Source organism: Manis javanica, chromosome 12 (genome assembly GCF_040802235.1).
Source record: "Manis javanica isolate MJ-LG chromosome 12, MJ_LKY, whole genome shotgun sequence".
NCBI classification, from domain to species: Eukaryota; Metazoa; Chordata; class Mammalia; order Pholidota; family Manidae; genus Manis; species Manis javanica.
This window is the reverse complement of record NC_133167.1, coordinates 77,451,439-77,468,058: the sequence shown is the minus strand read 5'-3', so window position 1 is coordinate 77,468,058 and position 16,620 is coordinate 77,451,439. Positions and strand designations below refer to the sequence as shown.

General features: G+C 35.4%; 2 protein-coding genes across 3 annotated transcripts in view; one reads left to right on the top strand and one right to left on the bottom strand.

Annotated features, from left to right (window-relative positions):
• LOC140845301 (uncharacterized) overlaps positions 1–16,620 on the top strand; it is a 175,199-nt gene that overhangs the window by 125,636 nt on the left and 32,943 nt on the right. The window lies entirely within an intron of this gene.
• On the bottom strand, positions 4,005–15,480 carry LOC140845133 (small integral membrane protein 18-like). 2 transcript variants are annotated; one of them, XR_012123841.1, is made up of 3 exons: positions 15,351–15,480; positions 9,368–9,451; positions 4,005–4,081 (listed from the first exon to the last, which is right to left on the bottom strand). XR_012123841.1 is itself a non-coding variant. In XM_073218879.1 (3 exons), exon 3 carries the CDS (start codon positions 8,927–8,929, stop codon positions 8,618–8,620), a length of 312 nt encoding a protein of 103 aa, XP_073074980.1. In that variant the 5' UTR covers positions 8,930–8,951; positions 9,368–9,451; positions 15,351–15,480; the 3' UTR covers positions 5,005–8,617. The 2 variants fall into 2 exon arrangements, 1 of the variants encoding a protein (XP_073074980.1); XM_073218879.1 differs by lacking the exon at positions 4,005–4,081 and adding an exon at positions 5,005–8,951.

Below are 16,620 nucleotides of genomic sequence, written 5' to 3'. Positions count from 1 at the left end.
GTATAATAAAATGAGTATCTATCTGATTTTCCTTTAAAAAAAAGGCAGTAACCAATTAGCAAGAAAAAATAGCTTGTGCCTCCATCACCATACTGAATGCAGACAGCATCTGATCATGTCACCATTTCCGTATACGGTTATCCTTCTAGCTGATGGGAGGTCTCACTTCCCTAATAAGCCTTCTCCCACAACAGAGGCCATTAGTCTAGCCATAAGCAAAGTGAAAAACAGAAACAAGGAAATCCTTCTGAGTTCAGCTGAACATTGCCATTTTCTATTTTGTTTTTGCTACTCTTTGAATGCCCTCTTCAAGTTTGAATATCCTCGTCATTATTGGAAATTCAGATATTGCCTGAGTCCTTTCTTGCCGGCACCAGGCAAGCAGTGGATCTGATGAAGGCAAGGCTCTAGGTTGCAGAGAAAACAAGAACAAATAAGCCTGCCTTGGCTTAGTGTAAGTGAGTGAAACCTACAACCCTCTGTGTTAGCACTATGTCAGAGATCAGAGTACCACCCAGGAAACGTCATGTGTGGCACTAATGGAGTTATTTAGAAATTTGGAGTCTTTTCTTTGCCATAGCATTGCACGTAGGGGCATAGCACTCATGGTTCCAAATAAATAAGAGTGTCTGATTTCTTGAATCCATAAGAGACTACCTAGCAGTCTGTACATTTTCCATGAAATGTGTTAGGCCTGAGAGTGTTACAGCCTAATCTCAATCCAGCTCTGGATTCCTTACTAACGTGGCATCTGAGCTAAAATATCAAATATAAAAATAGCATTTGCTAAAAATACCACAGAATGTGATGTATTTGAGAAGAATTTGTTTGACTTTTGTGACTTGTTATACTTTATGTAACAGATAAGTGTACACTTTTCAGATCCATCACAGGTAATTTAGTTCAGGCTGAAATAGACAAGTCTCTTCTTGCAGTTTGAATATGAACTGCTATTGAAACTGAGACTACCAAAAAAAATGTTGAATTCCTAAAACAAATTGAGTAGCCATTTTAAGTACTGTACAACCCAGAAGGTTGTTTCTAAAAATAAGGTCTCACTGAATTCCCTGGAATACTGATTATCAAAGATCCCACTTTTAAGAAACTGCGAAGCTATTACCCAAAAGCTGCACGATTTTATATTCCCACCGACAGTGCACAAGAGTTCCGATTACTCTATATCCTCATCAACACTTATTATTTTGTTTTGTTGATATAGCCATCTTCATGGGTGTGATGTCGTATGTCACTGTAGTTTTGATTTCTATTTCCCTAATGACCAGTGATGTAGAGCATCTTTTTAGGTGTTTATTGGTCATTTGCATATCTTCTTTGGAGAAACATCTATGCAAGTCCTTTGCCCATTTTTTACTGCTTGTTTTGACTGAGAAACTTAAGTTTCTAAAATCCATTTAAAGTGGGGGCAAATCCACCTGAATGGAAGTTGGGTGTTTTATCCTTGCTGCACCTTGTATAAGTTACTTAACTTCTGTCATCATCTTCTTCTCTTTTCTCAGAAGCTTGGTTTTCCAATGTGCAATTAGTAGGCAGTTACACCAAACTTTATGAAATCTAAAACAACACGCATGAAAGGCTTAATTTTTTTGTTCACGGCTTCAAAATTTAGACCTTTTAACAGGAAGAAAGTATTTAAAAGCCTATGCCTCATTTTCAGCGAATGTAGTTCTGACTTTCACTCTATTTGAGCATTGGTTCCCAAAGTAGTTTTTTGCTTAGACGAACCTTTCTTCTCCAGGGCAGAGTCATTTAATAACTTTTTTTAGCATCTGCCTCCTCATTTCCAACAGTGACTCCACACTTTTATTATTTTATCCCATTTATTATGGATAGTAATTTTCTGAAGTGTGCCCTTTCCCCGTGTTCAGTTTGAAATTGTGCAAACCTGCCACATCTATGTCCCATTGTTAATATTACAAAACAAAGCCCTAAAATTAACAACAGAATACTTTGTATATGGGATTGAAATCACTTTCTGTATGTCACTTTCTGCTTAAAACTGACACAAATAAAAGTATTCACAAATGAATTGAAAGATTTTAGCGGCTTTATGATGGTTCATGAATATGAATTCTGCCCTTTCATTGTTATCACAGATACTGGTGTTTTGGGTCAAATAGACAACTTGTTCTTGCATAATCATCCCATATTTGAAGCTTATGTTTTGCATAAAGGAGTTGATTAAGTTTTACGGAATTTTGTAAAGTTTAGTTCTGCATCAGCTGAGCATGACTTAAAGAAGCAAATCTGTCAACAGCATTATAGGAGGTTAAAACACTGCACTTTACATTAAAAAGCCACAAAGGGAACTTATGTGTCAAAGGGTCTATAATGCGTGGCAAAAAGAAATAAAGATAATCTAATATACACATTTCTGTGCCTCATTTCCCTCAGCAGTAAACGGGAATAAAAATGTTAACTAACCATTACTAGTGCTTTCTATGCACCAGGCATGACTCTCAGTGTTTTACATGCATTACTCCATATAACCCTCCCCGAAGCCAGTGACTATTTTATAATTTACCCAAGTTCACAGCCTTGTCTCTCTCTACTGCCTCTTCTTAAATGTACAACATCCTGTCTGCTCCTGGAGTTTAGTTCACACAGGCCACATCCTGGGGACTGTTTCTGTCAAAAGGCCTGTTTGGATCAAGTTATTCTCATTGCTACATCTAGGCACATGGAATCATATACCCTCTGGCCTGAGACCTTGAAACGTAGTGAGGGTGTCTCAGTCCCATGTGCTACTAAGGACAATAAGGACGGTTAAGAGGATAGTCCTGAAAGCAGTGCCATGGACTTTAACTTATTTGAGAAGGAGAATGGATTGCAGGAGATTATCAGAGGGGCCAAAGTAGGGAGCCCAGCATAGCTGAATTATTTCAGATATAAAGAGATTACTGTGAGATTAAGGAAAAAAAAGGTTAAATCTGTATTATTACCAACAAAGAATCATGACATACCAACAAACCTGAAGCAAAAGAAAGAGTTCAAGAAAAAGAAAAATCAAAGTTAAGTACAAGTTCTTGAGTCTAGGGTCCCAGAAAAGCAGTTTTGGAGAAGGGAGACAGTTTGGAAGAGCCAAGGGTGCTATTGGCAGATATGGTATACATACACCATAAATGAAATGAAAGTGGTCACTTTATATAAACCAGAATATTTGATTAATCAGAGTATCCCATTCCCCAATATACTGAATAGCAAGCCAAAACAAAACAAACATGATTCTGTTTTCAGGGACAAATTGTTGATACTGCCAGTTTTCTGAAAAAATATATATAGTGCTTCCAAGATAAGAAATTATTTTAACTTTGTAAAATGTAAATACACCACGGCGGTGTAGTTTTAAACTAGTTTGAATTAGTTTCTATTAAATTCCACCATACCATTTCCAACATGATACAAAATGTGGGGTTTCTGAGATTGGAGCCTCTGAATTGCCATTTTCTTAATACCTTCCCCAGCAAAGATAATTTCACAAGGAGGCACTCAAAAAATGCTTTTGAATTGTATCATCCTTTTATGTTTTGTTTCAAATTCTTAAACCACTTCACCGTGTCCAATTTTTACTACCTATTCCATTACAATTGTCTTTTCGTATTTTCAAGCGCTTTTATTATTTCTCGCCTGTATCTCATTTCTCATTTCCTCCCAAACTTTGTTCCCTTGTGGATAAAGTATCTTTTTATTCCTTTGGCTCTTACTCCAGGCATTTCACTTTCTACTTCTAAAAGAAGTTTTTGTGCTTTTTTCAAGTGGATTATAGAATCTAACTGCCAACACCCTTCTATATTGAGTTACAACACAAAAGCAGCTGATGTAAAACAACCAAACTAATAAGCCATTCATTCATCATTCTATTGCAGCTTGGTAATCCCTACTTTCTTCAATTATAAATGATCTCATTACACTATAATGTCATTACAATATGTCTAGCTTGATCGTCATCAATCAGTATTTTAGAAGAAAAAAGCAATCTTGGACTCACCTACCTGAAATGAAGCTTCACAATCATACCATTAGAAAAATTAGAATGACAGGTTTCAGGGCAAGTCAAAAATATCTGTTGAAACAAAAAAGTTTCATATCCATTGATTGAGATATTTATTTTATCAAATTGAAATGCCTGCATTATTTATAATAGCAAAAACATGAAAAATGTTACTGACATGTCCTTCAAAAGGACAATGGCGTAACATATTATATGAAACACTGAATATATAAATGAACAATGGCCAGACCGTATGTGATGATAGAACTCTGACCCAACAACCAGTCCAGGAAGCCAAGCAGAAATCTCCACAGCAGGCAGCCCAGAATGAGCAGGACTTTGTGACTGCCAGCTTCCCTATTTTTTAGTGCCAGCTTCCAACTCAGGATCAACCAGAGAAAGCCAAATAAGCTCCCAAACCAAACACATAATGCCTCCAGTTAGCCTGCTTCCAGCTTCTCTATGTCCCCAGGCTCTAACCAGTACACCCCAGGTCTTTCTTTCTTTTCACTATAAAGTTTTCGCACTCTGTGCCTGTCTTTGAGCATCTACCAAATGCAAGCGATGGTAGTTAACTCCCTTGTCCTAGCAAGCTCAGAGTAAATAAATTGTTTGTTCTCATTTGGGTGGTCTTTGTTTGGTCCCACATATGGGCGATCTCCATTTAACAGAATAGCCTACATCTTTTAAAAAGAATCAGAAGACATATTTTTAGAGGACAAAGCAAGATACACTCAATAGGAACTCTGATACACTTTAGAACACAAGTTAGATCAGTATCTAGTAAAACTGAAGATGCACCTACTTACTCTATGACTAGATTAGTTCAGTCTTAGGCAAAAATACTAGAGATTTTTCTTGCACATAAACACTAGGTATAAAAATATCAATAGCCTATTTCTTTGTAATGCAAAGAAAGAAACAATTCAAATGATCATAATTGGATGATTAGATCAATAAACTGTATTACAGTCACACAAAGGAATCCTATGGAGCTTCAAAAATTGATAAACAAGAGCTGTATGCATTAACATCAGTGAATCTTGAGGAAACAAGGTAACTTAGAATACATGTAGAATTATACCATTTATATGCACATCAAGCCAGACAAAATTTTAAAACCTATGGTTTTAGTATACTATAAAAATAGTAAAAATATAAGGAAATATAAAGAAAAGCAAAGAAATACTTGAATTTAAGACAGTGAGGAAAGAGAAGTTTAATTTGGAAGAACATACATACAGCTTCAAGAATATTGATGATGTTCTATTTCTTAAGATTTTTTTTACCACTCTTTAAAATGGACATTTATACATTACCTATATTTTTGTATGCATGCTTTCTATCCTGCTAAAATATTTTTATTAAAAGCAAGTTACATATTCTGAAATTCCTAAGAAAAGGCACAGAACTTAGAATAGCTAAAATAATTTTGAAAAACAACAAAGTAGGAGAAATCACTCCCCAGATGTTAACATTTACTTAAGTATGTAATAAGGAGAGTGGGGTATTGGACATCTGTAGGCCAAAGAAAATGAGCCTTAGTCTAAATTCCACATCACACAAAATATTAACTCAAAATGAATCATGCACTTCAATGTAAAACATAAAATATAAAACTTAAAAAAAGCATAGGAGAAAATATTCCTTATCTAATTGCTAGACAGAATCCTATGACACCAAAAACATGTATGACCCATAAAAACAAGAACTGAAAAACTGTATTTCATCAAAATTTAAAACTTTTGCTCTGTAAGAGTCCCTATAAAAAGGATAAAAAGACAAATTTCAGACTGGGAATCATTTTGCAGTTCACATATCCAACACCAACAAGGGATTTGTATCTAGAATATATGAAGAACTCGCAAAACTCAACAGTTAAAACAAAAAAATCTAATTAGAAAATGGGTAAGACATAAAGAGACATTCCCACTGCATTAGTACCACTGCCATAAAGAAATATTGCAGATGGGGTATGACTTGAACAACAGAAAGTTATTTCCTCAGAGCTCCGGGGCCGAGCAGTCCCCGATCACAAAGTTAGCAGGCTTGGTTTCTTCTGAAGCCTCTCTCTTTGGCTCGCAGATGGCGGCTTTCTCACTGTCCTCACGTGATCTTTCCATTGTGTGCTCGCATCTCTGCATCTCTGTGTGTGCCCAAATTTCCCTTCTTATAAGGACACCAGTCTGAGTGGATTAGGGCCCACCCTAGAGGCTTTGTTTTCCCTTAATCATGTCTGTAAAGGCCCTATACAACAGTCACATTCTGAGGTGCTGGGGGCTAGGACTCAATATGTGAATTAGGAGGGGACATACTTCAGTCCATAAATAACGTATACAGATGGCAAATAAGCACATGAACAGAATTTCAACATCATTAGTTATTGGGTAAGTGCAAATGGAAATCATGATATACCACTGCACACGTATCATGATGTGGCACATTTAGTTAAAGGCTGTTATTTCCAATTTTTTATTATTTGGAATAATGCTATTGGAAATATCTTTGTATCTTGAGCTTTTTTCTTTTGAAATAATTTCCCACGTGGCATTTCTGGTCTAAGAGCAGTTTCTGTATAGTGGTTAAGAACATGCTTTGGTTTGCTCATGGGCGCTAGTGAAGTAGTAGTATTAGGGTTATAAAATATGAGTCAGTACAGCCCTTAGAATGTTAAGAAATGAAACTTTCATATTTCTTAACAGGGGTTGAGTGGGTGCTATCTTTTGGCTCTTTTTTTTTGCAGTCTTTCCTGCATTGAGCATCTTAGCCCTTGAATGAAAACATGAGAAGCAAAGTGAAAGAACCAGCTCAAGAAATGCCGCTTAGCGGGTATACTAGGATGTTTCAGTTTGAAAATAGGCTGAGCCATCTTAGACCATGTTTCTTGCCAAACAGCAATTAAATTTTATGCAAGTGTACTGCTGACTTTCCTGAATATTTTGAGACTTTTTAAACACTAATCCTACATAAAACTTAAGTAAAAAGATGTAGAAGTTGTTTCTAATGAACTAGAAAATTACTGCTTTTTAGTAAGTAGGGACTTTATATATGAAGACTTTACGTATGGAAGTATTTAACTTTGGATTTAGATTTTAAATTGTCTTTTTATTACGAAGACACATGGAGGATAGTAGTACCCGTTTTAGCCCACATGGGTTGTGTAGATATAAGTTATTTTGGCATCATTAGCCTTGCTTATGTTTTTCCATTTACCTTTTGCTGTTTAATATTGAATTCTAGGACTCTTTTAACCACTTTTTAAAAAATTTTTATTTATGTTTATTATAGTTAGAGTGAGTTGCATTGTGGGAAGAAATGACATTGAAATTCCATTTTCTGAATCCTCATTCTATTTGTAAGTGAAATTTTTTTTTTGAGGGGGCATCTCTCATATTTATTGATCAAATGGTTGTTAACAGCAATAAAATTCTGTGTAGGGGACTCAATGCACAATCATTAATCAACCCCAAGCCTAATTCTCAACAGTCTCCAATCTTCGGAAACATAACAAACAAGTTCTTACATGGTGAACAAGTTCTTACATAGTGAATAAGTTCTTACATGGAGAACAGTGCAAGGGCAGTCATATCACAGAAACTTACGGTTTTGATCATGCATCATGAACTATAAACAATCAAGTCAGATATGATTATTCATTTGATTTTTATACTTGATTTATATGTGAATCCCACATTTCCCCCTTTTTTATTTTTAATGAAATGCTGAAGTGGTAGGTAGAGGCAAGATAAAGGTAGAAAACATAATTTAGTGCTGTAAGAGGGCAAATGTAGATGATCAGGTGTGTGCCTATAGACTAAGTATTAATCCAAGCTAGACAAGGGCAACAAAACATCCATGGATGCAGAAGATTTCTCTCAAAACAGGAGGGGTGAGGGTCTAAGCCTCACCTCTGTCGATCCCCAATTTCTCACCTGATGTCCCCCCTGCGACTGTGCCTGTCTTAGGTTGTTCTCCCTTGAGGAATCTTACCCGTCTCTGGCTAACCAGCCGTCTTCTGGGGCCATACAGGGAAATGTAAAGCTGGTAAGTGAGAGAGAAGCCATATTGTTTGAAAAGGTTAGCTTTTTACTTCTTTGCATATTTATGCCCTGTGGCTTCTATGAAGAATTATGATACTTGGTAATTTTCGATATGAGGCATGAATTCTACTAAAGGGTTGTAATTAGGAAGGAAGAAGAGGAGCCCCTTCGCGAGGCGCTGGGTTCTCGCAGGTGTGGATGTAGTCTGGCTGTTGTCCTGTGTCTTCTGGTCTCTCTCAGGAGGAGTTGTCTTTCTTGTATTTTCAAAAATATATGTGGTTTTGGGAGGAGATTTCCGCTGCTCTACTCACGCCGCCATCTTGGCTCCTCCTCTCTTTCAACCACTTTTTGAAGTGTCATTTTAAATAGATTATTCGCATTTGTGAAGTTTCACTGTACATTTAATGACACACACACAAAAAGTGCATATTGAACTTGTTTTACTCTTCTAGTAGAAATCTTTTAATCAAAGTCGAGTCATTTTTGCAATATCAACTGGCCTCAGAATTTTTTTTTTTTTAGTAGTTGAAGGCTGTTGTCAAAGATTTTCTTCACCTTAGGTAGAGCACTAGACCACTTCAATTTCATGTTTCCTAATGTTGTCCATCATACTTCTAAGAGGGTTAGGCTCGCTTTGCAGGTCTTTCACAGTTTTATTTTTTACACAGCAGCAGCAGTCAAGCACTTCATAAAGGAAAGCCAGCACTACTAAAGAGATCACTGTAAATATAAATAAAAGCAGAATGACAAAGCAGGCAGTGTTCCAGTTATCATGGAAAGGGTAAATTTTTTGGACTTGAAAACCAAGATACTGATAAACAGATGTGGTAGTTTCATTCCAGAGGCTAGAGTTCAGGGAGGCCATTCTTTGAGATTCCATTTCTTGTATTGCTCTTCTGAATCTATGCAAAGTAGAAAATGAGTATATGTACCCAAGCTCTACAGATTTCTCAATTCAAATCACAGTACTAAGGTTTTTAGTAAGTTTGTATAGGCAATGTGAATCTTCCCTTTTCTCTGCTAGAATTAATGCTTGAATGTAATTTTGAATTTTTCTCTGTGCTAATATACCCTGTAAGCTGTACTATATATGTATATATTTTTATATATATTATTTGTTAGACAAATATATATGTTTAAGATTCATATACAGAAATTAACTGCTAAAATGGGAAAAAAGCAGGTCATTTGGTTTAAAATGTGACAACAACAGTGTGGTCAGTGAGCTGTTACCTACAAAAAGAATCATAGTTAAGCCCATGTTCTTCAGATTGCCCTTGGAAAAGCTTTTCTCATTACCATTGTGGACCCTTCTCACCTTGTTGGTTCAGTGTATTTCTGCCTCCTGTTTTTACTCCTTTAAACTTCGAGGACAGGTGACATGAATCAGGAAATACTGTTTCTGAAAAACAGTAGACAAAGAAAAGCCAAGTAATGACAAGGCTAATAAAAATGTAGGTTAAAGTTGCTTAAAGTTGGTTTCAGTTTTGGCAATATAGTGACAATTATGTATATTACTGTATACTCACCATGATTAAGTGTAGTTACCAACTAGTACAGTACAGTTATTTCAGTATTATTATAGTATATTCCTTGTGCTGTACTTTACATCCCTATGCCTAACTTATTTTATAACTGGAAGTTTGTACCTCTTGAGCCCCTTATTTAGCCCATGCCCCATCCTGCCCCCACTGGAAACCACCAGTTTATTCTGTTTCTGAGTCTATTTCTGTTTTTTTCATTTGTTTTGTTTTTCAGGTTCCACATATAAGTGAAATCATATGGTATTTGTCTTATTTTTGACATTTCACTTAGCACACTACCCTGTAGGTCCATTCATGTTGTTGTAAATGGCAAGAGTTCATTTCTTTTAATGGTTGAATAATAAATATTGTTTTATATATGGGCCATTTCTTCTTCATCTATCAATTGATAGAATTTTTAAGCTTATTTTTAAAAAGTAAGATATTCATATACTAAGAAAGTTTTGGAAGATGAATAAAAAGCATAATTCTGTTTCCTTAATTCAGTGACTATTGTCAGTTGTATGAAGAAAGAACTTTTCATGGTTTTTCTTTCCTGTGTAATTGTAAAATAGACATTCAATCTTGTAAACAAATGTTTATTGATTACCTACTGTGTACCACATACTTTTCTAAGTGCTGGAGATAACTTGTGTGAGAGTTTCATTTAAAGAAAACTTAAAGGTAGTGCAGAAATGTAAGTATAATGAACTCCCATATGCTCATAATACAGCTTCATTGATCACCTCATGGCCAGTTTATATCTCTACCCACTTGCTTCCACCCCATAGGTTATTTTTAAACTAATCCCAGACAGCAAATTACTTCATCTAGAAATAGTATATATATTTTAAAAGGTGAGGACTTAAAAAAAAATTAAAGTATCATTGATATACAATTTTATGATGGTTTCAAATATACAACACAGTGGTTCAACAGTCACCCATATTATCAAGTCCTCACCCCCTCCATTGTGGTCACTCACTGTCTGTCAATGTAATAAGATGTTATAGAGTCATTAATTGTGTTCTCCATGCTCTGCTGCCCCCCATGACCTACCTATATTGTGATTGTGAATTATAGTGACCCTTAGTCTCCTTCTCCCTCCCACCCACCTTCCCCAACCCTTTCCCTTTGATAACTACCAGTCCCTTATTGGTGTCTGTGAGTCTACTGCTATTTTGTTCCTTCTGTTTTGCTTTGTTGTTATACTTCACAAATGAGTGAAATCATTTGGTATTTGTCTTTTTCCATCTGGCATTTTTCACTGAGCATAATGCCCTCTAGATCCATCCATGTGGTGGCAAATGGGAGGATTTCTTTTCTTTTTATGGCTGAATAATATTCCATTGTGTATATATACCACATCTTTATCTATTCATCTATTGATGGACACAGGTTATTTCCATATCTTGGCTATTGCAAACAGTGTGGCGATAAACATAGGGGTGCATTTATCTTTTCAAATCAGGGATTTTATTTTCTTTCGGTAAGTAAATTCCTAGGAGTAGAATTACTGAGTCAAATGGTATTTCTATTTTTAGTTTCTGAGGAACCTTCATACTGCTTTCCACAACGGTTATACCAATTTACATTCCCACCAACAGTGTATGAGGGTTCCTATTTCTCCTTGTTAGCGCATTCTTACAGAAAGCTGGGTTGCTATGTTGCACAGCTCCAGGGAGTACCATTTGTATTGTTTTGGGTGCCATTGATGTAGAACATGGTGTCAGTAGTGCCCAGTTGTGTAATGTGGATATCGTGGCTGTCTTGATAGGAGACCTCCCAACCTCTGCATTGTTGCCACCTCTGATTCTAATCACCATGCGCATAAGTAGTCAAGTGCCCCATAGAAACTGACCCATATGGAGGCAAAGGCAAGTCCTTTTTGACCCAGCCTTCCTAATAGTATGGTGTGTGTGTCTGTGTGTGTGTGTGTGTCTGTCTGTCTGTGTGTGCGCGCACGCGCGCGCACAGACACAAATGCCTAAATATGTTCAGCTTTGGAACTCCTTTAAGATTTTTAGCATTACTACAATGCAGAAAAATCGGGAGTGGGAGGGGTTGGTCAGCACATTGTTAAATTATTTTTACCTCAGTGTGAATGAATGTCGGGTCCTTTTTGGAAAGCAGAACTAACAGAAGAGAGAGAGAAGAATAGGGCCTTGAGTAAATAGGGGACAGTTCCATTTCCTGACTTGGAAAAGAGCAGGAAGAATTGCTTGAAGGTCTAATAATTTTACCTGGGCTAACCTAGGACCTCTCCAGCACTTTCTGCTAAGGCCTTTACGACTGATTCCTTCTTAAACTCTGGGATTGCTTTTGAAGTTTTCTCTTCTAAATCTGGTATTAGAAGTGACTACAAGGAGAACAATATAGGGAGAGAGGAGACAGTACAGTGAAGCAGTTTTCACATTGCGCCCCTTAAATTGGTTTAATCTGCCTTATTAATGTTAAAAATGTTTTTTCACTATTGATTTCAGCAATATTTCACTGTTGATTGTTATAGCAATTTTAAATAAAAATGAAAAACTTCATCCAGTAACCCTAATCTCCCTAACATATCAAACTTAATTTTTTTCCTCCTAGAAATTGCTGTATCAATCTTTTAACTCATACATAGTTGAAACTATACTGAAGTTACTACCTTGTATTTTAACTTATTATCACACTAGGCCTTTTAAAATTTGTATTGACTATTGAACTGGGGAGAAGTTATGAAGACTTAATGAAGGTAATTACTATTTCCAATGAGATTTTAGAATGATTAGAAAGTTGGCTTAAGGAACTTTATATTCTATTTATTTTTGAGATACAAGTGGACAACTTTAATATTTTTCAGGCCTCCTTGCCCCTAAAAAAAAAAAGAAAGAAAGAAAGAAAAAGAGAGGAGAGGGGGGAACAAGTATTTGAAGTTGTACCCATCAAGGAGCTGTTTTGTTAAAATTAATGTAGCGTATCCACACAATTGAATATCATACACAAATGAGGTAACTACAATGTGATATGGAGGGTTTTATGATATGCCCTTAAGTGAAAGAAGCAAGGTGCAGGATAGTCTGTATAGGAAAGGGGGAAATAACATATTTTTACTTTCTTATATCTGCACAAAAATCTCAGAAGGGGGAATTCAGGTAATAACAATAACTTGTGGGGTTGCTTGGAGAGTAGGGGCTCAGGAATGTGTGTGAGGTTTCTTAAGGTGTACCTTGTTCTTAAGGTGTACTCTGTTAGGTTTTGAATGATTTGAATATATTACTCAAAACCCAAACTAACATATTTCAAGAGTATTCTTTGTCTTTTAAAAGTCTGCACATCTATTGAATACATCTGTTGAGTCTTCTGGATCACTTCTAAAACAATGACGACTGGGCTTAGTAAACACTTGTCATTTTGGTGAGACTGTGTACCTTATCCACACACAAATATGTGTATAATAATTATGCTTGCCATAATGACGATGGATAGCAGTGTGTGCCACCTGCAAGGGCTTTGTAAGAAGTGTTGCTAGAAACATCTAAGCAGTTTAAGAAAAGTATGTACAGGTCAAGTTTATGTGGCAAATGATAACAGTTTGCCTCCTAGAAGTGTATTGATAACTAATGAGCAGCTTTAAACATTCACTCTTTAGTTAGCTTCTGGGCGTATCTGGAAAAGTTAACCCTCTAACATGGAGTCATTTTCCACCTTATATTTAATGTGGTTCTTTCAAAGTACAGTAGAGCTGTAGCAATTTTTTGTGTTAAATTTAGGGTAAAATCTAAATCTTTTGATGGATAAGACAGATATGCAGCAAGATACTTGCCTTTAGGATTTTCTCATATTCTGAGATTGTTTTTTAAATCAAAATGTAAATTTATATTAAATAATGTTATAAACATGTTTATGAAAAAATAGAAAATGATAAAAAGGTAGGATAGTCTGTGTGTTTTTTTAGATTCCCAACTCCTTAAAATTTACTACAAGAATGGCAAGTATTAAAGTAAATACTGTATTTATTTTTAGTTTAAGTTACTTTTGATCTATTCTCTTCACCTATTTTTTTTTCTCCCTCTCATTTTAAAAGGCCCTAGTGAAATATTTATGGGGCTAGGACTTGGAACTGTTCTGGAACCTTGAATCACCAGGTCGGAATAAAATTAAGCTATTGTTCTATTTATGGTAAAAGCCCTCGAATTGAATTCTCTAGTGCCTTTAAGCATATCACTTTGAAATACGGTCATTTCATCAAAATGGCCTTTAAATATAGAACAACTGGCTTAGCCCTGGGATTTTCTGAGATAAGCCATGCCTCCAGTCAGTTCGGTAAAGCAGTCGTGAGCCTCCATCTGTGCTAAGTGTAGTTATATTACTAGTAAAATGTAGGCTAATGATTATAGTGTTAAATTAATGTGGGTAGTAGGGGCTTCTGCTTACAATTTACCTGAAATTTGAGTTACAAATTAACTGTTCTATTTCAGACTTTTTTGGGGGTCTCATTCTTTGCAGAGTAAGCAGGAATATTTCTAGGTAATTAATCATCTTGTGCTGAATGTGGGGAGACCTGTATCATGTCACAGCAACCTTTGGGCTCTATAAGGGATACTTTGCTCATGTTGTCTGAATGTTGGCTAAGAAATGGAAGGAATAAAAATTATGAAAAAAAATCATTTAAAATTTAAATGGATTTATCAGTGAAGAAAAGGGCAAAAGTTGGATCTTTAGGTCATCATTTATAGGTAATATGCTGGAACTCTAGCATCTACTAAGTAATATTTTAATGCTTGAATGTTATAAAATTAGAAATTGGTCTGCAGTTAATAGTAATTTTTAGTAGACATGAAAGGTTACTTTCATGAAAATAATCTTAACTATCTTAACAGGTATCGTGCCCTCCTCTCTTAACCAATTTGTCTTAGGACATATTTTTCTTTTAAAATGTAGTTCTTCAGAAAAACATACTATGTATTTATTTTGAGGATCAGTTTAAGAATAACTAACATTGAAATAGTGTGATCAATATATATTTTTGTGGCATATAAAAAACAAGGTTATTAAGGTTTTCATTTAATAATAGCATAACTTGTATATTACAGTAATATAGACTTTAAAATTTCACAACAATGGATTATTTTAATTAAAATGTTAGAAATGATCTAAAGCTCTATAAATGATCTCTTTGGTTACAGGAAATGCAGCCTACATAGTGATACCTTTAGGTTTTTTATTTTTTATATAAAAAAATCACAATTGTGATAATTACTTGACATTCTCTGTGTCTACACCCAAAGTTAACTAAACGATTTTGATCTGTTTTCTCATATTTGTTAAAATGTAACAAACTTTTTTGTAAGCGCTTTTTTACCAACCAGTATAATTTGCACATATACTCAGAAAGCTTTAGACCAGGACTTGCTTTTAGTCTAGATTTTTCTTTAAGAAAAACCCTTTGTTAAGACAGACCAAACTGCTGAAATGAAATAGCTCAGAGAAAATGAAATTAGCAGGTAACCACTTAACAAATACTTGTGGTTTACTCTAAGGTCTGGGTATAGATCAGGTTCATAGAAAATGTCATGAATTTTCCATTAAGGCACAGGTGGTAAGAGTGCTTATTAAATGGCACAAGGCAGTCTTCATATTTTCATAATGAAACCCTACCAAGCTATGAAATGAGTACATTGCTATTTTGGTTCTTTAGTAGGAACAAAGCTTTCTGCTTGTTTTTTACAGTAAAATATTTTTATATTGCATCATAAGGATATATATTACTAAATGAAAAGGATCATATAAACCTACCTCTTGTCTGGAAGGATGCTGTTGAAGCGGTGGTATCATCTGTTTGTAATGCAGTCTAGTGAACAGCCAAGATGGAGCTGTGCGTCTATTGGTTGAACCACAATGCAGCTGACACTTTCCTGTACGTTCATTTGCAGTAAGTCCTGCCACCCTTAAGAGTAAATCATTCATAAACTTGAATAGGGCTGTCTGGGGTATCAGCTGTTCCCCCTTTGCTTGCCTCATTTTTTTTGTCCTTAAGCTAAATTCCTGCATAAGAATTTGTTAGTAACAAATTGGGAATTCCTTAGTGCTCATAAAATTTCAGATGCTTCAGTGAATATTTCAGTATCAGGGTTAGAAGATAATGTCGGGAGCGATAGTAACCTAGGAAACAAACAGTCTAGGTTTATCAGCTTCTATTTCCTCCAGGAAGTGTGCATAAAAAAATCTCATAAATGTTCTTTTCTTTCAATACTTGTGTTTTATATAAATCTTGCCCTCTGAAAGTGATTATTTCTATCTGGTGGCTTGATTTAGGAGAAATTCTGAGGGAAAAGAAATAAAGTTTTCAGCTCTACTAGTTGGGAGAAGGTTAGATTTGGTAGGCATACTACCTACATTAAAAAACAGTCTGAAATTTAAATGGTTAAGAGAATCTCCAGCTAGATTTTTGGAGATCGAGTGTTTTTATTTATGGTGTATTTAGATTTATGGTCCAAGCGTAGCAGAATCAAGGTTTTAAATTACAGAATGGTTACTGTAACAGCAGACTGGGTAAAACCTTGCTATGCAGACTTTCTGAAATTATAGATAAATCAACATATCTGTTTCAGGGGCTGTAAAAGGGGTACATGGAAATAGTGTTATTACCTTTATTCATTTATTTGGCTAGTATTTATTGAGTGTTTAGTATGCTTAGCATTGAGTAAAATGCTGGAGGACCCATGGTAAATAGAACTCTGTGGTACATGGTTGACCCATTGTGTAGTGTTTATCCTTAACATACTGTCATTTGTTTTTCATAGTTTGCCCAGTTAATTCTTTTTATAGTAGCATGGGGTAAATTCAGTATTTTACTAGAGTTAAACAGAACATTAAATGTGCATGTATGAATTTCTTTACTCTGACAAAGCCAGTTTCTGATGGAAAAATCTGTGTTAAATGCTAGTTAATGATTTTCTTTTAATTAAGGTATCATTGACATAGAATCTTATGAAGGTTTCACATGAGCAACATTGTGATTTCAATATTCACCCATATTATCAAGTCCCCCCCACCCCATTGCAGT

Coding starts and splice junctions, on each gene's coding strand:
- LOC140845133 (XM_073218879.1), bottom strand. CDS start 8,929: ATGGAATCTCAAAGAATGGCCTCCCTGAACTCTAGCCTCTGGAATGAA.